Source organism: Oryzias latipes, chromosome 4, assembly GCF_002234675.1.
Source record: "Oryzias latipes chromosome 4, ASM223467v1".
NCBI classification, from domain to species: Eukaryota; Metazoa; Chordata; class Actinopteri; order Beloniformes; family Adrianichthyidae; genus Oryzias; species Oryzias latipes.
The window spans coordinates 8,527,931-8,553,962 of NC_019862.2; the positions used below are offsets into that span (position 1 = coordinate 8,527,931).

At 41.2% G+C, this 26,032-nt stretch overlaps 2 protein-coding genes across 6 annotated transcripts in view; one reads left to right on the top strand and one right to left on the bottom strand.

The window, feature by feature from the left end:
• The first annotated feature begins 404 nt into the window (after positions 1-404).
• Positions 405-6,020, top strand: LOC101155672 (guanylate kinase-like). 2 transcript variants are annotated; one of them, XM_004067717.4, is made up of 9 exons: positions 405-519; positions 1,506-1,618; positions 1,744-1,785; positions 2,050-2,169; positions 3,125-3,221; positions 3,660-3,798; positions 5,181-5,265; positions 5,347-5,432; positions 5,517-6,020. In XM_004067717.4, exons 2-9 carry the CDS (start codon positions 1,507-1,509, stop codon positions 5,544-5,546), a joined length of 711 nt encoding a protein of 236 aa, XP_004067765.1. In that variant the 5' UTR covers positions 405-519; position 1,506; the 3' UTR covers positions 5,547-6,020. The 2 variants fall into 2 exon arrangements, with proteins under 2 accessions (XP_004067765.1, XP_011472161.1); XM_011473859.3 differs by lacking the exon at positions 2,050-2,169 and having other exon boundaries at positions 407-519.
• A 9-nt stretch (positions 6,021-6,029) lies between these two features.
• Positions 6,030-26,032, bottom strand: part of LOC101169188 (obscurin) — a 55,990-nt gene continuing 35,987 nt past the window's right edge. Inside the window, exons 44-80 of one of the 4 annotated variants that reach the window (XM_020702273.2) lie at positions 25,816-26,016; positions 25,497-25,579; positions 25,164-25,337; positions 24,899-25,058; positions 24,684-24,785; positions 24,402-24,566; positions 24,077-24,235; positions 23,776-23,953; positions 23,502-23,615; positions 22,006-22,173; positions 21,892-21,901; positions 21,586-21,715; positions 21,405-21,510; positions 18,807-18,915; positions 18,003-18,115; positions 17,814-17,926; positions 16,343-16,511; positions 16,143-16,230; positions 15,867-16,067; positions 15,724-15,784; positions 15,578-15,655; positions 15,332-15,504; positions 15,234-15,260; positions 14,998-15,150; positions 14,231-14,276; positions 14,074-14,151; positions 12,272-13,994; positions 12,084-12,203; positions 11,884-11,997; positions 8,769-8,936; positions 8,507-8,612; positions 8,180-8,419; positions 7,733-7,956; positions 7,523-7,633; positions 7,302-7,398; positions 6,722-6,871; positions 6,030-6,648 (exon numbers count right to left, since the gene is read on the bottom strand). In XM_020702273.2, the coding sequence (XP_020557932.1) occupies positions 6,468-6,648; positions 6,722-6,871; positions 7,302-7,398; positions 7,523-7,633; positions 7,733-7,956; positions 8,180-8,419; positions 8,507-8,612; positions 8,769-8,936; positions 11,884-11,997; positions 12,084-12,203; positions 12,272-13,994; positions 14,074-14,151; positions 14,231-14,276; positions 14,998-15,150; positions 15,234-15,260; positions 15,332-15,504; positions 15,578-15,655; positions 15,724-15,784; positions 15,867-16,067; positions 16,143-16,230; positions 16,343-16,511; positions 17,814-17,926; positions 18,003-18,115; positions 18,807-18,915; positions 21,405-21,510; positions 21,586-21,715; positions 21,892-21,901; positions 22,006-22,173; positions 23,502-23,615; positions 23,776-23,953; positions 24,077-24,235; positions 24,402-24,566; positions 24,684-24,785; positions 24,899-25,058; positions 25,164-25,337; positions 25,497-25,579; positions 25,816-26,016 (6,393 nt within the window). In that variant the 3' untranslated portion in view covers positions 6,030-6,467. Of the gene's footprint in view, positions 6,649-6,721; positions 6,872-7,301; positions 7,399-7,522; positions 7,634-7,732; positions 7,957-8,179; positions 8,420-8,506; positions 8,613-8,768; positions 8,937-11,883; positions 11,998-12,083; positions 12,204-12,271; positions 13,995-14,073; positions 14,152-14,230; positions 14,277-14,997; positions 15,151-15,233; positions 15,261-15,331; positions 15,505-15,577; positions 15,656-15,723; positions 15,785-15,866; positions 16,068-16,142; positions 16,231-16,342; positions 16,512-17,813; positions 17,927-18,002; positions 18,116-18,806; positions 18,916-21,404; positions 21,511-21,585; positions 21,716-21,798; positions 21,902-22,005; positions 22,174-23,501; positions 23,616-23,775; positions 23,954-24,076; positions 24,236-24,401; positions 24,567-24,683; positions 24,786-24,898; positions 25,059-25,163; positions 25,338-25,496; positions 25,580-25,815; positions 26,017-26,032 lie in introns of all 4 variants that reach the window. The other 3 variants (XM_020702274.2, XM_020702272.2, XM_020702275.2) reach the window with 3 other exon arrangements.

The window sequence follows — 26,032 nt, forward strand, 5'->3', positions numbered from 1 at the left end:
CAAAATAGCTGTTTTTTGACTCTTTGGGGGTGGGCGGAGCTAAAAGATCAACATGCACTTACACAGAAAAAAAACTTTTAAAAAGCACAATTTGAATCTCGTGTACCAAATTTAGCTTTTGAACTGCATGTATAGCTATGAATGAGAAATCGTTTTCAAAATGTAGAAATCTAAACTACTCTCTGACTAACAGACTGTTTAGACATAAAGGTTGCAGGCAACACTTTAGTTGACTTTAAATTTAATATTCTTGAAGGAAATCAAAAAAATCAACTGAAACGAAATAAAAAACACTCTTTAATAAATACATTCTGGGTTGATTTACCCTTAGCGTGCCTATGTGTGATTGGTCTGTGAGCTGAAGGGAGGTGGTGGTAATGCAGACTGACAGTCAGCTGGCTGGGAGAATCCGTATCACACACACAGATGAAGCTCACACAATCCATTAGGAAGGCTGACTGAAGAACCACCTGTTTGTGAACTTCTGCACAGTTTTGGCGCAACATAAAAACAAGAAAAGTAAGACCATGGTTTTAATATCTTTCTTAGCCAGAAATCAAACTGAAAGATAAGGAAAAAGCTGTTGTTATTTTAAAATATTGTACTTGATGTAATTTAGAATGTTTAACCCTTGTGCTATCTTAGATGACCCCACCCTTACTTTGACGTGTTCTCCCTACCATGACAAAGGTGGATAAAGGTGGAAAGATTTCATGTAATCCATGGACACCAGTGAAGATCACAAATCATTGAAGAAAGAAGGTTCAGAGCACTGTCTAGTGGGTCTAGATGACCCCACTCCCAATGTTGCCTAGGATAGCACAAGGGTTACGATTTGAAATACATTATGAAAAAGAGAGATTTATTTTTGTATGCAAAAGTAAAAACTGCTCCTTTAATCCCCTACGTAACATTTTAGTCGTCAAATTAGGCTATTGGAAACGGAACTTAAGCATAGTTTATTAAATCATAAGCTAAAAAATTCAAATGTTGCAAAATAAAGGTGAATGACACCATTTTTATAAGATGTCGAACAGGTGTGGCTCCTTGGTTTTTAGGTAAGTGATATAAACTCTGGAGAGTCAACATCCTCTCTGTGGTGCAGCAGGTAAATGGGTCACCTGTCCTGCACCCTGTTCGCCAGCCGCCGAGGCCAGATCCCATTAATCCTCCTGACTGACCCATCATGACTTCATTAACGCTCAGCTTCAACATTAACCTCAGGACCTCCGGCTGTCTGACAAGTCAATAAGTGGGACGTTGTTTAACAGTTTAATTAAGGTAAAACGTTCAGTGTCAAAGGATCGTTTAGAGAGATAAAAACTTTATTATTTTGAGTGTGCTGTGGCAGAGAAGCAGATCAAAAGATTAGCTTGGGTGAGTTTTGGGTGGCTAACAGGATACCTGACAGTTTACAGAAAAAAAAAAAAAAAGCGTTCAGCACCTGATTGGAGAGTTGTTACTGGGCTGATTCTTAATGGTCTTGGTCCCCATCTGTGTGAAAGGATGTCAGGACCGAGGCCGGTGGTGCTGAGTGGCCCTTCTGGAGCAGGGAAGAGCACTCTCCTGAAGAAGCTGATGAAGGATCACGAGGGAGTCTTCGGATTTAGCGTCTCACGTATGTTTTTAGGGTTATCACTCATCAGCATCCATGGCAAGACTTGCTGCACAAAAGAAAACTCTACAATAAACTAGATCAGCTTTCCCGTTGCCTGTTTTATAATGTTCAAATCTTTTCCATAGACACAACAAGAAACCCTCGACCGGGAGAGGAAGATGGAAAAGGTACTGAAGAAATAATTGATGTTTCACCACCTGAAAACTGTTTTCTCACCACCATTCAGCAGGCTTTTTGCAGTCAAACCTGCAGTTTTTAACACATATATCTCTCCAATTAGATCATATGTTTCTACTACATTTCCCTGGCTTCCCCACCTTCCCAGTCCTCAGAATCTCCACGACTCTTCTTACTCCCAAGTGAACTGCACAAGTGGTTTTGTTTGGTAAAGAGATGAACAGCTTTCTGTGCCTGTTTTGCTTTCTCCATAGGGCTGAACAAGCTCCCCATGCTTCTGGGGGCTACTTTACTTCCTGTAGCAGCCATCTTTTCCTCTGACGACTTAGAAACCTCATTTTCGTGTCCAAATGAATCAGAAACCACAGATAAAGGTGATCTCACTGTGATTCCCTATCACAGTTTTTTTACGGCAGAGGGATGGGGGTTACTTTCATCATCCTGGCATGCTGTCACTTGATAAATGTGAACGTAAAATGAGCAAAGTTGTGGTGTTAGAAATGCAGTTTAAAATGATGAGTCAGGATTAGACAGTTTACACTTTGGAGTAAAAAGCTTTTGAAAATAGCCCCCTGTGATGCCTCTTTAGTGATTCCCATCTCCATTATCCCCTCTAAGAGGATGAATTTTGCATTGTCCCGAAGAAAAAATCTGTAAAGATTTGTAATCACCTTTCATTTAGGCTTTAAAAAATCAACGTGTTTTCCTATTTACAGGATCCCTGTCCCATCATTGCTGCTAAATTTCAATTTTTCTGTGTAAAAAAACAAATTTTTAACTTTTCACTACAAAAATCCTTCCAGCCATTTTAGTAACGAGAAGTGAATCCTGGTCACTTTGGGTCATAGGAAGTTTTTTTTCTGTGAGTGCTGGTTGAAAACGTGTTGTGCTTGTTATCTGCTTGTTTACAGCGCAGTTGTGAATCATGTTGTCATGATAATGATTAGCAGCAGGCGTAGTAACATGTTCACTTTTGAAACTCTGGTGTTTTAGATCTTTGTAGGCTTTGATGTTTGGAGGACTTAGACCGATAGAGCCGGTATGGACAGAAAAATGTGTTTCTGCAATGGAAACTAATGCAATATAAGACTAGAAGTAAAAGTATTTTACCACAGATTGTTTTTGCAAATGCAGCAACTTGGGATGAAACAGAAACAGGCATGATCTCTGACAGGAAGATATTTAACTAAATGAGCAGTCATGATTTCTATTTCCACACTAGTTTTTCATTTTTTCTATTTTTATTAAGTTACTCTTAATACAACACCATTTACCTGACCCATATCTCTGCTTTGGAGAGTTAAATAAATGACTCATTTCATTTCACAGACTACCACTTCACAACGAGGGAGGTCATGCAGGAGGGCATCGATAATGGAGAGTTTATTGAAAATGCAGAGTTTTCCGGAAACATGTATGGGACAAGGTAAAAAGATTTACCTTTTTTCTTTAGATTTCAATTGTTGCTTTGGAGGAAAAAAAAAAAAAAAAGAGAGAAACACCCTCAGAGAAAACAGCGGTTCTGGTAAAGCCTGATGCAAAATGTAATAAGATTCATGGCTTAAGCAAATTGCCCTTGAGCTTCATAACAAGGATCAAGAGGATATCTAATGATCTGGTGACAGATGGAGCTTTACCCCTTAAGTCAAAAAGAGCAACTCGGCAGCTTAGTACCTTCTGTGTCACATTTAATCTCTCCCTCTGATTCTGGAGATAACACTTTCCCACTGAGTCTGAGCGGCATGGATCAATGCAGCAATCCCACCTGAGTTACTCTGTGTTAGAAATGAAACGTGATTAAAAACATAGTACCTCCTTAAACACCCATGAGACTTGGTTGTTGAGAAACCCAATTGTTTTGTAGTAAAGCCGCCGTGGAAGACGTCAGGGCCAAGAATCTGATCTGCATCCTGGATGTGGACATCCAGGGGGTGAGGAGAATCAAAGAGACTGACCTGAACCCCATCTATATCTCCATTCAGCCTCCATCCATTGAGATTCTGGTAAATACTGAATTTAGATTAACATATTTACTGTTGTTTTTCCTTATTCTTTATGATAGAAATGTTTCTGTGTTGGAATGTAGCAAAAATCTTTGATTGTTAATAAATGTCCTGACTTATGATTTGATTGTTTTCATCAGTTATTACACTCACCACCCACTTTATTAGTAACACCTTGCTAGTACCAGATTGGACCCCCTTTTCCCTTCAGAACCACCTTAATCCTTGGTGGCATAAATTCCACAAGGCAATAGAAACATTCCTCCCAGAGTTTGGTCCTTATTGACATGATAGCATCACCCAGTTGCTGCAAATTTGTCGGCTGAACATCCATGATGCCAATCTCCCATTCCACCACATCCCAAAGGTAAAATATTGATCGTGATTAGGGTGGATGTTGTCCTCAGGGTCGGTGGTTTGTTTCCCGCTCACCCAAACCAACTGTTGTGGTGTCCTTGGGCAAGACACTTCCTCCCTGCCTACACACTGGAGGCAAGGAGGAAGTGCCTAAATGCCTAAATGCATTCAAAAGGATTCCACTGAATGCAGATGACTGTCCTGGTGAAGGTCAGTTACAGTGTGTGTTTATTTGAAGAAAAACGTCCTGGCAGCCACGCCTGTCAGTCTGTCCCAGGGCTGGCTACATCAGTAGTTAACATCATCAATCATGAATAAGGAGTGAATGAACAATAGATACACACTGTAAGCATCTGGAAAAGTGTATAAAAATGGTGGACATGGTCAGCAACAATACTCAGGAAGGCCTTGGCATGTGTCACCATGCTCAATTGGTACTAAGGGGTCCAAAGCATGCCAAGATGAGATCCCCCACACCATTACACTACCACCACCAACCTAAACCGTTGATCCAGGGCAGGATGAATCCATGCTTTCATGTCGTAGAATTCTGACCCTACCATCTGAATGTGCCAGCAGAAATGGAGACTCACAATGTTTTTCCAATATTGCATTGTCCAGTTTTGGTGTGCCTGTATGAACGGTAGCCTCAGTTTCCTGTTTCTAGCTTTTTTCTGACCATTCTCTGTAAACCCTAGAGATGGTTGTGGGTGAAAATCCCAGTAGATCAGCAGTTTCTGAAATACTCAGTTCGTCTGGCACCAGCAACTATGCCACAATCAAGTCAATCACCTTTCTGCCTCACTCTGATGCTCAGTTTGAACTGCAGCAGATCCTCTTGACCATGTCTACATGCCTAGATGCATTGAGTTGCTGCCATCTGATTGGCTGATTAGACGCTGGCATTAATGAGTAGCTGAATAGGTGATCCTGATAAACTGGCTGCTGAGTGTAAATTACAAGGCTTCACTGTTTTATAGAGAATCAGTGACATTTTGGGTGATGTCATGTTCTTCTATCTTCAGGAGCAACGCCTGAGAGACAGGCAGACAGAAACGGAGGACAGTCTGCAGAAACGTCTGGAGGCCGCGCGCATCGACATGGAGCTCAGTCAGTTTCTATCCACTGGTTCTTGAACACCACCCTCCACTACAGCAATCATACAAACTGCCTGAGTTTTGCCTTTTTCAGGTAAAGAACCCGGAGTGTTTGACGTTGTCATCATCAACGACGATCTGGAGAGGGCCTACGAGGAGCTCAAAGACATCCTCAACGAAGTAAATCAGAAAAAGCCATAACTTTTCACTTTTATTCCCCTCCACTTTTCAAATATTTGACGTGCTTGTTATCTTTCCTTACAGGAAATCCAAAAGGTCCAGGATGCAAAGTAAAAAAGGAAACTATGCCCATGATGTCATGTGAAACAAAAAACTTCCATCCATGAGCAAAAAAAAGAAAAAAAAACTCTGCTGCTGCCTGGAGAAATGCATGTTTTTTGTACTCTTCTGTGCATTTCATAATTAATCAGAGGACAAGGGACAACTCCAGGTTGAAACTGATAAACAGATTTTGTGTAAGTTTTAGAACTAAATACTGACACCTATTTATGATGATCATTTATCACCCTGGTAGGCTCAAACTGCCAAACGCAAGCGTGATGCACACATGATCACCTCCAGTCTCCAGAAAATGGTTCTACTGTTATTGATCAAACCAAAATAAACAGAACTACCAAAGACTTTGTATTATCTGTATTATGATTCTATCAATACATTTGTTATTTACTCTATCTACTAAATGTCAGAGTATCTTAAGTACCACAGCTGTGTGTGTAAACACAAATAAAGGATTTAAGAACAACAGCACATTTCTGAGACTTTTAATAAATATTTATTTTTCCTTTTTGGGTGTACAGGGATGGGCGATTCACCCACAAAAGCTTTAAAGAATTGAAGAAAACCTCCAAGTTTCTATTGTTTTAAAATAAATGACAGGTCATGCAAAGTTTAAAAATGTTTAACTATATTTCTCTTCAAAGAAAAGAAAACATGCATACTTTTCAGATTTTTGCATTAAAGTACTGCGTCACTGTCTGAAGCCTCATGCGTTGCTGTGCAGCCTGAATTTCAGCAAAGCTTCATCCCTGATATTTTTCTTTTAAATCAAAGCATAAAAAATGCAAACAAACTCTCTTCCAATGCTCAGGAAACTTCTTAAGACCCATTTTGAAATAAGAGACACGAAAAACAGATTTTCAGATGTTTCAGGAGAACACAGTTGAGGAGAAACTTTTCACGTCTGGCGTTGTTGTTCTACAAGCGGAGGGGGATGTGAATCTTTGTGCGCACCTGATCTCGTTTCTCCTCCTTCTGCTCGAGGTAAGCTTTGAGTTTGTCTGTGGAGAAACACACTTTGGAGTACCTGGCTCTGTGCGTGGCCCGATGGGCCCGCAGCCACGGGTTCTGGAGACACTCTGCGGCAGTGGGTCTTCCCCTACAAAACATTCCGTTGGGGAAATCAGGTCTGCTCTTCAAACAAATGCACACCGCTACTAAAGTTTACTCACCAGGGTTTGTTGTTCAGGCTGCTCTTCATGAAGGTTAAGGCTCCCTCGGAAAGACCCGGGTAGCAGCATCCAAACTGGATCTTCCCTTTCTTGATATGTTTGTCCTGCTCCCAGCTGTGGTCTGCCTCAAACGGGCTGTCAGCGCTCAGCCTGCGGTGCAAACGGCATAAATTCACTAAAGCGAATGGAATCCTGGATTAAAACAAGACAAAGTCTAACTTTGTGTTAATACATTTTTTAATTCAACATCAAATTTAGGAAATAACCCAAAATGCTCTCATGAATTCTTATCTAACGACCCCAAATTCTATATTATTTTACATTCATGTAATTATTCTTTCATTTTATTTTCTTTTAACAATCTTATCTCGCCAAATTAGTAATGTCAACATCTATTTTTCTTCCCCTTGTGGTGTTCGCTCGCTGTATTTATGGCTCCCAAATGTATTTATATCCATTTTCCTGAAATGTTGTTGATTATTGCAAAAAGTCCAACAAGAGGAAAAAGAAAAACCTGAGACATCTGTCATGGTTCTGATCCGCGTTATGATTCTGAACAGTCGAGTGTCTCCATGCTTACATGATGAACGACAGAACTCCAATAGCCCACACATCTGTCTCAGGACCCACACCCTGACCCTCCAGGATTTCAGGAGCTTTAGGAAGAACAATATAGACTGACAAAAAAAAAAAAAACATGATTATTACAGGTTTTATTTTTCCTGTGCAATCCTACATTACTTGCACGTGTAATAATCTGCATTTGGAATAAGGTTAAAATGAAAAAGATTGTAAATGAACTTGTGCGTGTTAGGTTATGGGAGCCAGGATCATCTGGATGAAGTTTAGTCGAGTTATTTCCACCCATCAATCCATCTTCCCTGAATGAAAGTATACCTTTTCTGCGGCAGTCTGTTGGAAGGCCATGACATTTTAATAAATTAGGAAAATCTACAACTATCGAAGCATTAAACCACAAAGCAGGAAGTGAAAAGAGAAGCACATGTTCACCTTTGCTGTCGGAGATGCCGTGGATGTGCTCGATGTGAAGGGGCTGTCCGGGTACGAAGCACTGGGCGGAGCCAAAGTCCACAATCTTCAGGTGGTTGCAGTCGTCCACCAGCATGTTGTCAGATTTCAGGTCCAGGTGGACGACCCGCCGGCTGTGAAGGTAGTCGACTGCACTGAGGATCTGAACCAGCAACTCTGTGACATGGGTCTCCGCATACAGATCTCTGAGGAAACATGTGAATCAAGGAATTTAACTCAGGTCTTTGTAAAAACAGCATCAAAAATATATATATTTGGTTTGATTTTTCAAACTGACTTTATTGAAGAGAATTGTTAACATGGAACACTTTTTTTGAATTCCTAATCTGGATTTATTGTTTTCAGATAAAAATAGCTTTGAGCTTTGAGCTCCTATTTGACCTGTTGACGAAGAGGCACTTGGCTTACCTGGCAGCCAGACTGTGGAGCAGCTCCTTGCCAGGACACAGCTCTTCCACCAAAACCACATGGGACGGGGCAATGAGGGCATCCTGTAGCTGAACAAGGTGAGAGTGATGGAGTCTCCTCAACAGCTGGTATTCCCGTAAAACCAGCTGTCTTTGCTCTGACTGGTAAGACGTGATCTTAGCAGCAAACACGTGGCTGGTTTCAGCGTCCCTGCACAAGGTGAGTACACTGAAACGACCCCTGGGGGGCGCAAAAGCAGGAAGGGGGTGAGTTTGATGGGGAAATGGCTCGACCACAGTGTTGTCCACAAGCAAAAGTTAGAAATACCTGTTGATCTCAGACAGGAAGCTGTAGCTCTTCTTTGACGTCTGACCTTCTCCTACGGTGACCTTTGACTCAAGTGATTCAATCTGAACGAGAGGAATGAGGACCTCTGCAAAGCAACAACAAAAATGCGTTAATCTGCCGGTTACTGAAACGTAAGTTTACATCTTGTTCTGTGACTGTAAGGAAAGCCACAAAAGTTAAAAAGAGCCTAGATCATTTCAAGGAGCAAAATCACTCACACTGAACGCACAAACACTCTGACCTTCAGGGTGAGTCGCCATGACGACAGGGGATGATGCCTCACTGAAAGGTCCTGATGCTGTTTTGGTGATGCACCCCACCCTGAACACATAAGAAGCCCCTCTGGGTAAGTCCTTTACTGCATAGCAGCTGTCGGTCACCTGATCAGCCAGGATTGTCCATTCCCCACCTGAAGGTTCACATCACACAAAAAAAGAATTTACTATTACCAAACAAATTAATGAATGCTAAGTACACACCTTTTTTTTTTAGCAACTTTATACATAATAAAACAGATAAACAAATACACCCAATAATAATCCAGTCAATCTTTTTAAGTTGATAATAAATACCTCTCTGGAAACAGGTTGTGTGCCACAGTCTTTTAAATATGCAGTTGTTAAGCCTCTTCTGAAAAAGCCCAGTTTAGATCCGAACAACTTGGCCAACTATAGACCAACATCAAACCTCCCCTTTATTTCTAAAATCCTGGAAAGAGTTGTAGTTAAGCAGCTTTACCGCCACCTACAGGACAACAGCCACTTTGAAGACTTTCAGTCGGGGTTCAGACCCCACCACAGCACTGACACTGCACTAGAGTCTCTAATGACTTGTAATTGGCCTCAGAAAAGGGACTACTTTCTATTCTGGTCCTGTTAGACGTCAGTGCAGCCTTTGACACTATCGACCACAGTATTTTACTCCATAGATTAGACCATGATATAGGGATCAGAGGATCTGCCCTCCTGTCGTTTAAATCCTATTTATCCGATAGTTACCAGTGTGTTAATGTACATGGACAGTCCTGTCATTACACTCAAGTTAACTACGGAGTCCCACAGGGCTCCGTTTTAGAACCCATCCTGTTTATGCTTTATATGCTACCCTTAGGAAACATAATCAGGAAACACAGCATTAAGTTTCACTGGTGTGCAGATGATACACAGTTGTGTTTAAGTATTAAACCTGACCAGAATGACCATATAGAGAAACTGAATGCCTGCATCAGTGACATCAAGACCTGGATGACAATTAATTACCGCCTCCTGAACCCAGAAAAAACCCCCGAGATCATTATACAAGGTCTTAAAAGCCTCAGAGATGCTCTGTCTGCTCAGATAGTCTCCCTGGATGGTATAAGTATAGCCTCCAATTCCACAGTTAGAAACCTTGGGATTTTATTTGACCAAGATTTATCATTTAAGGCTCACATATCTCAGGCGTGTAGAACTGCCTTTTTTCACCTGCGGAATATAGTTAAGATCAGAAATATACTTTCTAAAAGTGATGCTGAAAAACTCATCCATGCATTTGTTACGTCGAGGCTGGATTACTGTAACTCCTTGTTAGCAGCGTGTCCTAAGAGCTCCTAAAGAAGTCTCCAGCTTGTTCAGAATGCAGCAGCTAGATTGTTAGCTGGAACTAGCAGAAGAGATCACATCACTCCTGTGTTGGTTTCACTTCACTGGCTCCCAGTTGATTCTAGAATCAAGTTTAAAATCCTCCTGCTAACCTATAAGCCTTACATGGTATAACCTGATCCTATATTAAAGACCTCATAGTGCTTTGAGTTGATGTTTAACAGACTGGTGTTTGGACATTGTTACTATTGTGGCCGTATTTAGTTTTGTTTTTTTCTTTTTTATTCTGTGTATTGTGCAATTTATTTCTATCCAAGTGTGGATCTTTGACCGGTGAGCTCAAAGATGGCTCATGCTGAGTGTCAAGCAGGGAGGCATTTTTGAAGTCTTTGCTATGACTCAGCCTGAGTTTGAACCCAGGACCTTCCAGTCACTGGGTGGACACTCTAACCACAAGGCTGGTGGAGACAGCCTTCAACATAGCACCATGAGGACCTCCAGGTCTTCAGTGCAGCTTGGCTTTCTTCTCTATCTGACTTTGACCTGACTTGAGCAGACTTGTGCTTTAGTGTGTTGTCTTTGTTTAGAGGCCCACTCTGTATAGTTTTTGTTCAGTGTGACTTATAATAGTTTAGTGAAGGGGTGATTAGTACACATTAGTCCAGGGAGATTAGTGTTTGCCTTTTTTTCCCCTTTTCTTTTGCTGGTAAGATTTCTGATTTCAGTTTATTTTGGTTCACCCTGACGCCTTTTTGCTTCACCTGAATTTTTTTTGTAAATAAATTTGTTACTTTTTATAGAGCTTTGATGTTATAATCTTCTAAATCTCCCCTAGATATAAAAAGGACATGACAACATACCTATGAATGTAGATCATTCCACAAAATCTTTTTAACACTGTTCCAAGTTTAATCATTTTAAAGCTCAATGCCCCTCTTTATTCACCCTCCTCCTAATTCAAAAAAAGTTTTTTGCAAGTGAAAAGGAAGCAAGTTGTATCTTATGTCACATAGTAATGTGACATAAGATGGAGGGGTGGACAAACCTTTTGACTTGTGGGCCACAAAGAGTTCTAAAATTTAAACAAAAGACCATGCCAAGCAGATGGTGGAGTGATTTAGTAATCCACCTCATCGATATCATGTATTCCAGTGTGGCGGGCTGCATATGTTTTTAATAGTTAGCCCACACCATAACTGAACCGTCTCGAATGCTATGAAGTCACATAATTTCAGTATTCTAGATCTAATAAATAGGGGGACGGGTGCTTTCAGTCATTAGCCAAAACCCTTTTTTGTAGTGTTTGCAAAGGATGAATAGTTTATATGTGCTAAATTATTGAAAATGTGGAGATATCAGAGTTAAAAAAAATATGAAGGTCGTATTTGGCTTTACTTATGAGGTTTTCAACTGATTTTATCATTAATAATTACCCCTAAGAATTTAGTTTAATGTGTTATATATCTATTAATCTGTACTTGATTTGAGGAAAGTATTTTTTTTTTTTATGGATAGTTGGAACAATAAATGTCTTTAGAATGTCGACACTTTTAATGATCAGGTCAAACCAAAACTTGAAATTAAGTGCTGGTAATCTAAATTTGACTGAAATATAGTCCAAAAAAAGAAGATTTTTCCTTTTTATTGAGACACTTACTTAATGGCATTATCAATTATAAATAAATATGTGATAAAATGATTTCTATGAATTTGAAGAAAACCTGGAAGCTTGTTTTTAAACAAAACCGACCACGTGGAGGCTGCCTGTGAACTCACCGTCTGTGCAGTACTGCACGCAGTAACTGACGGGATCGCTGGACCGAACGGGCCTCCACACCAGCAGAACCCCACCTCTGTGTAACTGCAGCACCTCGGGCTTGTTGGGACGAACTGGCTCATGCAAACGTTGAGAGACAGTGAAGAACACTGGGCAATAGCTACAAATGAACGACCAAAACAGAACATCTTTTTCTTACCTTGTGCTTTCTTAAATGATGGAATTTTAAAAGATGCAAACATCTTTGAACTTTTCTTGTCCAGGGAACTTCTGCTGTCTCTTTCAGGTGGGATCAGATCAGATCCTTTCACTATGGGTCCTTACAGAAGAACGAACAAGTCAAACAAAACAGCTCAATACAGTGAACCTTTTCTAGAAATAACGTACCTCCTTTACTCAAATCCTCCTTACTAGACGACTTTGAAAACAGTTTGGTGAGGCTGGATGCTGAGGCTTTCATCTTCTTCCTCAAAGACATAGTGGGGGTGTCAGGTTTCATGATTTCTCCAAGTGTGGGGCCTAACTCTGTGTTATCCAGCTGGGAGTAGGAATGACCGGTCCAGGACTGCCTGCGGAAAAACTTGAGGATTCCCAGTTTTGGGGACTTTCCTGAAGGCGGTGGAGCTTCAAGGGCTGGAGCAGAAGCATGTCTCTGAAGGCCGTCTTTTCTGTCCCGGGCTCTTGGAGGTCTGTCTGGAGTCTGTAGAGAGCAGAGGCTGGGACTTGGGCTTGGTGTCCCAGATTGACCCCTGCTGTTAGATAGATTAGGGTTAGAGCGTGTGCGATTACGCGGTGGTGCTTTAGGCACTGAGTTTCTGGGTGTTACTCGATGAAATGAGCTTGGAGGCGGTGGAAGGAGGAGCTCGGCCTGTTCATCATATCCATCACTCTCCCCGGATCTGTAGTTTTCTCTCAGGTGGCCATGACTCAGCTTCTCAAATGAGCCCAGTCGGCTTGAGGACTCGGAGCCGCCATGCGCCAGAATGAATGACTCCGCCAGAGAGCCTTGGGAGCCAGTGAAAGCTTCTTCCTCTGTCTGAGCCTGCTCCAGTCTGGACCCCATTCTGCCTCCAGCAATGACATCTGAGGCTGGAGATGATCCACTCAGAGTCTGACTCCTTTGTCCCGGAGTGACAGAACCTCTCCTTCTTGATGCTCGCTGAGAGTGCACCACAGATGGCAGGGATCTCCCTGCCGCGTCAGAATCTGTGAAGTCCTCCTTCATGCTCTGAGTCCCCTCTTCATCACTTCTCCTGACGTGAATTGGTGACGAGGGAGATCTTCGTGAATATTCATCCAGAGACCGACTCCTTCTGTGAGGTGGTAGATTAACATGGGCAAGGCTCACTCCACTGTCAAAGGAGCAGGACTTCTGCATGGCGGGCTGGACGGATCCCCGCCTTTGAGCACGACCCGTTTCTGTTTCGTCCTCCACATATTCGATGAGAGGCTCATTGAGGCGACCTGAGAAGCTCCTCCTGAGGGGCTTCCGGCCTCTCTCCTGCTTCTTTGCCTGGAATTTGTCCCTTAGCGTCATGTGTCTGGCAGACATGGGTGAAAGTTGTTGGGAGGTGTTGTAAAAGGTGCTGCAGATTAGGCTCCCTCGCGGAATGCGTCCTCCATCACTGCCCGAACCCTCGTCCCCTTCAGAAAGATAAAGGGAGGGATTGCTGTCTTTGCTGAAGCGACGCTCTCTTTGAGGGGTTCCTTGATCTGTTGTTGTTGAAGAAGCAAATGACTGTCTGCTGATACTTCGCTCCATTCCACTCCTCCTTTCCAACATCTCCTCATCCTCTTCCTCCCCAAGTGTGCCTTCATCGTCCTCCCCACCAAAGTGGTATTTAGAAAATGGCTCTGGAATTTGTGCCCTCTCCGCCATAGGATCAAACTCCTCGTCTGTTTCCACCTCTTCCTCTGTCTGGCTGCAGTGCTGGAAGAAGTCCCAAGAGTCGGCTTCATCGTATTCAGACGAGGAGCCGCTGCTCAGGGAGGTGCTGCTGTGCGCCTGCGGATCTCTGGGAACTGTCACAGAAGTCTCTCTGAGAGGAGCATCCAGCAGCTCAGGAAGAGGTCTGAGCGTGAGAACGGAACCGATGCACGTCAAAGAACGCTGAGGAGACACGGTGACGTCCATGTCAAAAAAAACATTTTTACCGCATGAAAGTTGTTCAGCCCTCAAGGCTGCTCACCTGCCATTTCCGTTTAGAGATGAAGACTTTTAGACTCCTCGTGTTAATTTTATCTGTGTCTTCTCCAGCACTTTCATCCTGGGATAATGGTAATGCATTATAATGAAGCATTTGTGCTTAACAGAGCAAAACTGAGACAGAGCAGCATTTATCTCACCTGGAACCACTCATGGCTCAAACAGTCCATGGCAGACGGTCGCTTCCTGTGCATTTAAAAAAAAATGTTAAAGTCTAGGAGGAAAAAAGGAAACAGGCAGTAAATAATACTCTGGATATGTAGTTTTGCATCAAAACTTGTAAGATTTAGCTCATTTTTCATTAGCACGCCTATAGTTGAGCTTTACAAAACCAATTTCTCTTGGATTACAAAACTTGAATAAATGAAATTTTTTTTTTTGATAGATTCAAAATAGATTCAAATGATCACATTAATCACATTTAATTATTACAGACAAATTAGGGTGATATCCAAGGGATAATGCCAGATGAGGTGTCAGTTATCATAAATTACTGGGGTACGTGGAGGGCTAACGGTGACCTGGAATAAGGTTTGTCAACATTTATATTATGGTATTAATAAAAAGTTTGTGGTCAATATTTTCTGGATTGCTCAGAAAATTGTTTCTACTTAATTATGTGTTAAATTAGATCACTTTGGGCCTGATGTTTTGGTCTTGTTGGTGTAAAAGTAAAGGTTGGAAGTCTGTAAGAGTCACTTTTTTAGTTGTAATCTAATCTTTTACTGTGCTACAATGTCACAAATTAAAATTAATTAATTCAAAATAAATTAATTAATCACACTAAATAATTAATCGCATTAAAAAAAGATTCTTTGCTCAAAAATCACAAGGAAAAAAGCTTTTTTCAGATTTAAATGTCACTTGAAGTAGAATTTTAGTAAAAGCTTAATAGCTGCTGCCTTACTCTGGATCTGGTTGAAGGAGCATGCGAAGAAACTTCTTGGCTTCAGAACTTCTGCCGTTAACGTCCGGAGTGTCCCAGTTTAGAGTTCCCTCCCCAACCATCAGCAACGTTGCACGGTCAGTGTCTCCAACAAAAGGGCATCGGCCCACCAGACTATCAGAGGGAGGACCAAGATTATTAAGTATTAAGTTAACTAGTGACATTAAATTATTATCTTCAAAGTTACATATACTTACCACAGGTATGTTACAACACCCACAGCCCTAAAAAAAAATGTCTGAGATGAAAAATACTGTTTTTGCATTGAAATTGTAATATTTGTCAATAAATTTACCAGATATCAGAGGCCACAGTGACAGGTTCTTGGTGAACAATTTCAGGTGCAACAAACTCCGGTGTGCCAAACATACTATACTGGTGTCGGGACGCGTCTATTTCCTGGCAGAAGCCAAAGTCGCAGATCTTGATCTCATCTCGTGGAGGATAAACCATTAAAATATTATCAGGCTAAATGGGGAACAAATGTAGAAGTTAACACAAAGTTATAATTTGATTAAGGTTAAAATGAAAGATATCTCACCTTAATGTCAAGATGCAAAATGTTCATGCTGTGAATGTGCCCAACTCCTTCAAGAATTTGTTGGATATAGGACTGAATCTGGAAAACCTTTATTTTAGAAGCTGCACAACAACATGAAAATAATTTGTGTGTAAAGGTGAGTGTACCTCTTTCTCTGAGACAGAGCTTTGCAGTAACAAGTGATCCAGGAGTCCATGAGAGCAACACCTGCAACCAATGTTAAATGTATTTAAATATGGACAAATTGATTTGATCAGTTCAGTGCTGTCATATAAAAATGGACAGATACATTTCTGAGATCAGGACCAGCGTGCGCCTAGTGCAGAAGAAATCCAGCAGACAGGCGATCCGGGGATGAGCCAGGCGGGAGAGCAAGTCCCTCTCCTGAAAGGCTCTGGTGCGAGTGCTGCTCCGCAGAGGCAGAAACTTGGCAGCAAAGACTTCACCTGTCCGTCTGTGAATGACACGCTTCACCACCCCAAATGTTCCCCTTCAAAACACAAAGTTTCATAATCATTGGAGATGATCTCCGCTCCGAGATGAAGAAAGCGACTATGGTATTTACCTTCCAATCTCCTCGTGGACATCATATACGGAGAAAAGCTTTCTTCTTTTGCCCAGCTCCACCTCTCTCTCCTGAGACTCGAGTGGACCTACAGAAAAAAATCAAGTGCTGTTATTAAGATCATCATCGCACCCTTTTTATCTCCCGTTCACCGATGTGTGTGATCACTGAAAGGGAAGAGGAGCCAGCGGAAATCTTACCCTCTTCAACGGTGAGCTGCGCTTCACAGGAGGCCTGGCCAGAGTCATTGTGAGCGTAACAGGTGTAAATGCCACTGTCCTCACCCTCACTGCACACTACGGTCAGGGAGCAACGAGCACCGTGTTGCACTATCTTTACATTCTCATTCGCCATGAGCACCCCTCCATCCTGCAATAAGAAAAAAAAGGACTTGGCAGCACTTGTGTACAGTGGAGGAAATGAGTATTTGATCCATTATTTTATTGCAGTTTATCATTATTGCATTAATACTATTTGATCCGATGAATATTTTGTAGATTTGTCCACAAAAAAGGACTGTCTGTTATCAAATAAATTCATTTGACCAGCAAGAGATAGAAAATCAATAAATTGGCTTTAAAAAATTCATATAAATGGATTGGTATTTTATTAAGAGAAAAAATCGAAACCGTCTTTTTGGAAAGATTTAGTAATTTGTGGCAAAACCCTTAATAGAGAGAACAGAGGTCCGACATTTCTTGTGGTTGATAAGCAGGTTTCTGCACATATCAGGAGAAATTTTGGTCCACTTTTCTTTGCAAATTAGGATTAAGATTTAGTGGCTGTCAGCTAGCCACTCTAAGCTTCAGCTCTCTCCACAGGTTTTCTATAGGATTAAGGTCAAGAGACTGGTAGGGCCACTGCATGACCTTGATGTGCTTCTTCCTCAGTCATTCCTTGGTGGCCTTGTTGTACGTTTTGGATTATTATCCTGTTGGAAGACCCTTCCATGGCCCATTTTAAGCCTCAAAGGAGGTTCTCACTCGGGATTTGACGGTAAATGGAGCATTTTTCTTCCTTCAAACACAACGGGTTTGGTTAATACCAAAGACCTCCATGTTGGTCTCATCTGACCACAGCTCCTTTTCCCAATCACTCTCTAAATCATGAAGACGTTCATTGGCAAACTTCACATGTGCCATCTTAAGAAGGGGGACTTTGTGAGTTCTGCGAGATGTTAAACCGTTGTGGTGTTAAGTATGAACAATGGTTTTCATGGTGACTGGGGTCCTGCAGCGGCCATAACCCTTGTGCTACCTTGTGGGGTCCAGATGACCCCACAAGACCTTTTTTCTTCAATGATTTGTGATCTTCACTGGTGTCCATGGATTCCATGAAATCCTCTCCACCTTTATCCACATGTGTCATGGTAGGAATAACACGTCAATGTAAGAGTGGAGTCATCTGGACCCCACAAGATAGCACAAGGGTTAAGATCATCAACTAATTCCTGCAGGCAAACCTAAAATATCAGCAAGGGATCAGATACTTATTAGTTCCACTAAATACATCATTGGCTCTAAAGTATTTTCCAAAAATACTAAATCAAATACAACCAGCAACATTCCAACAATAGTTCACACATGAAAAGAAAATACATAAGTCATGTGTAAAGTCTGAAGACAAACAAATCATCTGAACCCTCAGGTAAACTTGCATTAGTTCTCCCACCTTGAACCACTGTATCTTTGGAGCAGGTCTTCCTGTCACGATTGCTGTAAATGTCGCTGGTTGCCCAGGTTGCACACACAGGTCCTCAGTGGGTACCTGGATGGAGGGAGGAGCTGAAAAGAAAAAAAGAAAAATCAATGGATCATCCTACAGTCTGTTGGATCACGATAAACCCATAAGTTTATATACCATCAGTTATTTCCTGCATCTGCTCTGAGATGTAGATCTCCTCCTCTTCCTCTTCTAGATAAAGAAAATGCTGCTGCGATGCAAAGGCTTCTGCTTCAGAACTGTACTCTGGACTGGAGAAACAATTAAATTAACAGTAAAACAAACGTTAAAAAATGAGACATCTATTCGTAGATGGTTAATCATTCAAACTCTACTCGTATTGAATGGATTCAACGTGACGTGTGTGTGCTGTATAAGTGCAAATATCTCTACTTATGATTAAGAGCAATTATATTGTCAGGAAGATAGCATTCTTTCCTTTTATGAGTCTAAAGTTAAAGTCCCAATAGGTATGGGAAATTTGTTCTCCACCATCCCATGGGGGAGCAGTGAGCTGCAGACCCAGCCATTTGGTGGTCTTACCCCCCATTCTGACCCCTTAATGCTGACGGTTAACCAGGGAGGCACATGACTCAACTGTGGATTTGAATTCAAAACCTTCCAATCTTGAGGCCGGACACTCTCCACAAGGCCACTAAGTTGGTTTTGTTTGAATTTATCAAACTATGAAATGAAATAAAAATACAAACATTTGATGTTTTTCTATTATTTTTTACATTTTTATTTATCTCTTGTCTTCTGAAATCGCTTTCAATCAATCAATCCATCAATCCATCAATTAAAAAAAAAAGGAATAATGCAGAGAAAAAATGTAGACTCCAGAAGGAGAAGCTTACATGCTCTATGGTATTTCAAAGATATGTACGTGTTTTTAATTCTATAGTTCGTGGATGGTCATTTCAGACAAGTTGTATAACTTACTGTTCAGAGTATCCCAGTGGAAAAATCTTCTTTGCAATGGAGGCGGGGCTAAAATCAGTCTGTAACCATTTTTTTACAAAAGCAGCGGACCAGCCCTCTGAGTCAGCATCTAGAAAAACCAAATAGTTTCTCAGACAAACTTTCAGACTCCAATTGAGAGCATGCTTTATATTATATTTACAAAAAAAATATGCATCACAAAGGACATTACTTACGGTCTGGAGACAGTTAGCGTACTATGCTCTGTCTGTCTTACCTGGGTCGCTTTAACCCCTTTAAACCACCACATCAACAGGACAAAGAACATTTGCCCTCTCCTGCAAGGGCAGCAAGTGGCCACACCTGCCCAGCACATGACCATCTTGAAGGTGTGGAGAGTTAGCTGGGCATGCATTGGCAAGAGGAGAAAGGGGAATGTTGAGTGGTTATTTGTTATCATGATAGTGATGACTTACATGGAACGGTCCATGCGAGGAACCACCCTGTTTTACAACTCATCAAGGGAAAGTGGAAAAACATGAAGGTTATAGACAATGGACAGACAAACATGGAGTGAAAACATTTCAGTCAAATTTTACTGAATGATTTTTAACACATCAGCTGATCAAAAATGGAGCTAAAAGAGCCAAAATTCAGATAATTTTTGTATGAAATGTGTAATGAAAACAGTTTGAGTGGAAAAATGATGAAAAAAACATTTAAACATCCAATACAGGAACTGTATCAGTGTCTTTTCATGAGAAAATATGTTGGGATGTGACATTTATGTTGCATAGCAGCCGCTAGATCCCCTCATTATGGCTACAGAGCAGAGCTATAGAGTCCTATGGCAGCATTTGAAGTTTCTCTCACACTTATACAAACTGTAATATATACATTACCGGATCACAATCTGAAGGTAGTTTCTAGAAGAAAAATTATGGACACCACATAACCTTAAATGCCATACTTAACACACTTAAATGATTGAAATGCTGTAGAAATGTGTCAGAATTTAGGCAGTATATGCATAAAAATGACAGAATACGAGAATTTGACAAAAAATTGCGACCATTGACTGTATATGAGAACTGGACCGAGATAATGTCGCCATGGAAAATGGCTTCCCTCTGGCTCCAACAAAATTAAGTCAATTCAGTTGCCATTTTTTTCTGATACGGAGCCATGTTGGAGCCAGACGACGTCAAAAAGTGACTAATCCAACTTGGCCGATTTCTATGGCAGAACCAGTCTCGCCAATAAGGAGTGAGCTTGCTGAAAGGCTACACCCCTACCACTTAAAGGTGGGCTCAGGAGAAATGATCGATCGTTCAACCAAGGGCCTGCAGGCACCACCTGCTTTTTTTGAGGCATGTGATTGGTCAGCTTATAACTTGAATAACTTTCACTACAGAAAGAATATCATAAAAAAGGATTATGTGTTAAAAAAAAAAAAAGGTAGCAGAGCGAAAATGGATAGTCAGACAGATAGAATGATTGAGTAATAACTGTTTATTTCTCAATTGAAGCCTATGGCATTTTGGCTTCTTAGAGCCAGCGGTATTCCTGTTTGGAATGCTCAAGGGGAGGGGTCACTCAGTCCAGTTCTCATATACAGTAGTCAATGAAGGTGACCTCAGCCTCTCCTCTGGTTTCAGCCAAAAATCTGTATTTGTTGCATCAAACACATGTTCTGCTGTTTAATTAAACTCCTGCTCCTCCACAGAAAGTCTTCCGTACCTGTTCCTGCCCCTCGCTGTCCGACTAACCTTTTCTGACATTCTGACATTCCTTTTAGGGTTTAGGATCTGTCTGACCTTTTATTTTGTCCAACAACATTATTAGTTATCGAACTCTACATTACCTTAAGGATTTGGACTACTATTGCAGAATTGTGGTTGTGTTTTATCAAGAGGAGTTGGGCACACTTTTGTGGGATCAACTAAAGCTCCAATGATTTCCCTGACTACCGGCATCCATCGACAATACCAAGATCCTGCCTGTTGCTGTTATTTCCCTTTTCACCACTGATATTGCCATGAAAATGTGGAGACCTGTTACATCTTTCCAGCTTCCTACCAGTTGAGAAATAAAAATATTACATTATTAGCAGTCCTGATTTTTGTAATTTTGAAATACAACCTTTTTTTTCTGTCAATCAATCCTCACAGTTACAATGCAAAAGAGCTTTCATCTCATGCATGTAATAAATGTTTACAGCTACTAGGTTTTGTCAAAATTTGTCACAGCACTAAAGCCAAATTAGAAATTCAAGTGTTTTATGTAGCAACTGCTCTATTCCATAACTGCTGGAAATCTAGGAACATTTTGATGTGGTAGTTTGATATACTTATGATGTAAGTTTGTATGTGAAATGGGGGGAAAAAAACAAAAACTGTGAGTATGAGAGTGAAATCTGAGAACAGTTTGAGTGTTTAAAAGGGTAGAGTGATCAAACTTGTTGCAGATTGTTGTGAAGAGATGTCGTTTGATGTAAAGCAAAGAGGATGACATGATCTGAAGTGATACTGGACAATAATGGCATGTGCTTCATTTCATCTGAAACAAACCTGAAAGTGAGGACCACTTTTGTGTGGAGGGTTACTGCTCCAGTCCTACCTTTAGCAGGTAAGTCATGGGGCTGGTCCTTCTCACTGTCAGTCGGTGGGACAAAGGCAGGACAAAGGCCCGCCTTACACTTCACGCAGCCAAGTTCATTCCAAAGCTTAAACCAAAAACATTTGCACCATGTACATCGGCAGTATTGGTAATGGATTTATAAAAGATTTTAGTGTCATACCTCACACTCATACTGTCCAATATCAGCCTCTGTAGCCCCGACGACCGTCAGAGATAAAATACCACTCCGAGCATCACTTACTATGGTGTATTTTTGCTGGTCAGTCAGCTCTTTGCCATCTTTCAGCCACCTGCAAGCCAATAGATTGGGCTTCTAAGAAACTTAAAACCCATAAACCATCAGCCCTTTACTGTGGTGACATTATCTCTTTACCTGACCCGTGGTAAAGGAATAGGAAACGTGGAACAACAAAACTGAGTATCCTCTCCTTCTATCAGGCAAGCACTCTCCAATCGACTCACAAACCTGGGTGGAGCTGAACAAAACAAGCACATTAAATAATAGTTCAAAAGTTCAGCTCATCTATTATCAGTTATAGAAAACAAAATAAGATTTAGCCGAGGAACATTCCAAACTCACCCTGCACCACCACCTTAGCCAGAGTGCCAGCACTACCCATGCAGCTCGTAGCGTAGCACAAATACTGTCCAGAGTCCTCAGGAGAGAGACTGTCCAGAATCAGATTGCACCTTCCTGAGCGGTCAGTTGTGATGATGTGACGTGGGTCGTCCTCCAAAGGAAGACCGTCTAAGAAATTTTGAAATAAAAATTAGAACTTCTCTTCAAAACTGCATCTCGGGGGAATATTTTTAACTGCAAAAAGTTAAAAATATCTTTTGATAGGATATCCATCCATTTATCTTCCACAGCTGATCCATAGCTGGGTATCATGAGCAGACATTTAAGCAGAGACCTCCATCTTCAGAAAAAAACATCCTCCAGTTCCAGCAGAGAAACCCCAAAAAGCTCTCAGGGCAGTCAAGAGATGTAGTCCCTGCAATGGCCTTCCCCAGGGCCTCCTCCCGTGGGATGTGATTAAAACACTTAACAGAGAGGCTTCTGAAGACTTTTTTAGCACCCCTCCTAGAAATTCAAAAAAACCCAACTCTAAGATGGGACTTCAGTGACATTAGTCCAGGTGTCTTTAATATGCTCAGTTCAGCTTTTTCTACCATGGGTGGCCGAGCCTTTAGTTACGCGGCTCCCAAACTCTGGTACTCCCTCCCTCCTGATCTCTGTAACTTAGACTCCTCACCAACTCTTAAATTCAAACTTAAAAGTCATCCGTTTAACTATGCCTTCTCCTTCTGATTAACATTTGATTCTCTGTCAGTTATTACTTACTGTGTTTTTAATGAGTTTTTGAACCTACTGACCTCTGTTTTTTATAGCGTCCTTGAGTTTCTTGAAAGGCGCTTTTAAATAAAATGGATAATTATTATTATTATTATTAATATTTCCAAAAAGGGTTTTGAAAGTGCTCTTTGTCTTAACTATTAACTCAGACCCAACCAAGGATCACTCAAGCTCTCAAACTAGATACCCATCTTAAACCTGCTTTCTTCCCAGTCGGGGTCATGAGGATGCTACCGCCTTCCCAGCCACAGAAGGGCACAGGTGGAGTAAACTCTGGACAGGTCCATTGCAGGGCCACATATGAACAAACAACCACACTGACATTCACATCTAAAGTAAAAAATATTAGAGTCACCAATCAACCCATGAAGCATGTTTTAGGACTGTGGGAGGAAGCTGGAGAACCCGGAGGAAAACCGGGGAGAACATGCAAACTCCACAGAGGAGCCAAGATTCAACCCAGGGCTAGCTGTCAGCCAAGAGTGCTAACCACTTCACCACCGTGCAGACCCAAACCAAACATATTATTTCTAGTTATAAATGATGAAAAAAAAGTTTGTTATTTTTAAACATACACTAAATTAAAAACAAAAACAATTTGAACGGTAGCATTTGTGGAAACGTTTTTTTCTAAATATCCATTCACTAGTTTATTAACCACTTAGATGATGAACATTTACATGCATTTTTTGTGTGTATTTTAACAAAGAGATTACAACCTTTAATCCAACTGATGAGGGGTTTTGGAGATCCAGAGACTCTGCAGGTCAGTTTAATAGTTTGACCTATTTTTGCAACAAAGTCCAACAGCTGTGACTCAAAAACTGGTGAGCCTGTGGATAAATGGAAACAAATTCTCATCCACACAAACAGGTTGAGAACATTTTCAGTCACTGACGGTCTAAAGCTGCCTTATATGTCATGAGAGCTGCGTAAAAGTTACTTTTAAACATTCATTTTTCTTTCTGGAAATCCTGAAAGATGAAAACGTACAGTTGGTGTGGAGGCTGCAGCGTTGTTGAAGCTCCTTTAGGTCCTTCAGCCAGGACAGCTTAACCAATGAGGAGGGGGCCTGGAGAATGTATCTGCGAATGGAGCCTCTGTGCTCATGCCACAAGCCCCAAGACCTTTCATCTCCACCTACAGACTCTCGTATCTCCACATCATTCAGCTGGATAAATTTCAAAACCAAAACGTGGTCCATGTTCATACATTGGAAGAATCAGAACCTGAACGTGACTGGTTTGGCTCAATTCATCAGAAAAGATACGTTAAAAGGAAAATTGGATCTTACCTTCATCTTGTTCTTAAAGGCGTAAGTATCTTTGCTCATGTTGGAGTCTTTCTTCAGTTTACACAGCACAACACACTCCTTAAAAAGAAAGACTTGCCTCTGATGCCCTCTAGCGGCTGCTTTTATCTCTGGAGATTCTTCTCTCACTGTGAAAACTCCCTGTAAAATAATTATGCACCAAAATGTAAGACTGTGTCCGTTAAATTATCCAAAGGGGATTAGAACTGATAGAACAACTCCACTAATTTTAGATAAATAAATGAATAAATATAAGTTAGAGGACGACTTTCTGTTACTACCTTTTCCTAACGGTTGAGCTGCTCACCTGTCGCACAGGCTCACCCAGAGCAGTAAGAGGGGCTGGGTAGTTCTCGATGAGAGACACCTGGTGCAGGTTGTTAGACCTCCAAGGCAAGCAGGACACCAAAGAGAAAGCATCTTCCAACAGGTAGCAGCTTTGGCCACTTTTAGCTTTGTTCTTGATCAACTCCTGAAAAGGCAAAGTAGGCAGACTACTTGAAGCACCAAAAAGTATGTTTCCTCAGGTTATGAAAAATCTCTTCATCAGCATTGTAAGCTTTATTTACAGATGTTCATTAGCACTGACCTTTAACAAAGCTTGGTAAGTTTGAATCCTCTCTCCTGGTTGTTGAAGGAAGGTAAGAACACCCATAACCGAGGAACCGAGCTTCTCTGGTCCTATTAACTCCTGAAATGTCACCATATGTTGATGAGATTAGCAAAAACAGACTCATGTACTGTTGCTGCAACTGATCATGCTCTTCATGGACATAATGTCCACATAAAAAATGCTGAGGATACTTTGAAACACTGCTGGACAGCCTTGTCACTGATGCAGGCCTCAGCCTGTGCCTGGCCCCCCATGTAGAGAAGATACTTCTCAAAATCTTCTCGGTGCTTGATCAGAAGAGCGGCGACGTCATCGTCTGTGGCGCACCCTCTCAAAGCGGGAAGGATGGAGCTACAGGAACATCAAGGACTTTAAAACAATCATCTGTTCCCATAAACTGACAACATCTGATGTTTAATCAGTCGTTTTTTTTTTTTGTGTGCTTTGCTGATTTACCTTTCATGTAAAAGTACGATGTCCTTGACGTTCCTGAAAATGATTTCTTTCTGACTGAGAACGTTGACCGGGACCTGATGCCTGGATTCCAGGAGGATGAGCTGGTTGGAGATAAAAGTCCTCATAGCTCTTACAAACTCATCTTCTCCATCAATTAGGCCTTGGATCAGCTGACTATTGAGCAAAGACAAAAGATAGCAGACACGATAAAAAGCAACAGACACTTTGGAATTGTCCATTGAACAAAAACTACTGTTGTTTAAACCTAATTAATTAGGGTTCTGAAAGGACTGAGTGCAAGAAATGTTGACATCAATTGAATTTCATTTTGACCTCAGAGCTCTCCTGTATTCTTCTCCTGACGACCCGATTCCATCAAGATCCTCTTGATGTGGCCTCAAAGGTAGAAACGTCTCCTAAAAAAAGAGATTGTCATCATCTTCCTCTTTTACGCTGAATAATACTGTCAACTGTACGACTATGATGGGATACAACTAATTTTTCCGTATTTGATACAGAATTATAATTAGTTTTTCATCACTTCTATAAAGTACATAGCATTTGTGAAAGTGAAAATAAACAAAAACTTTATTAAATGTACTATTTAAAAGCAGCCACACTTGCAAACATCCAACTAAAATAGTACCCATACCTTTCTTTTCTTCTCCAGATAGGCTGGACACAGCCAGCCCTGTCGAGCAGGGTTCGTTTTTGTGGGTTTGGTTTTCACCAACCATCTATCGGGATGAACAGAGTCCAGGACCTCCACAAACTGTCCCTCCTTCAAAATAAAACTGTCCTTGTTTCCAGTAGTGGGGCTGCAGTCGGCTCGAGCCACGTAGATTTCAAAGATCTTTAGAACAAACGTG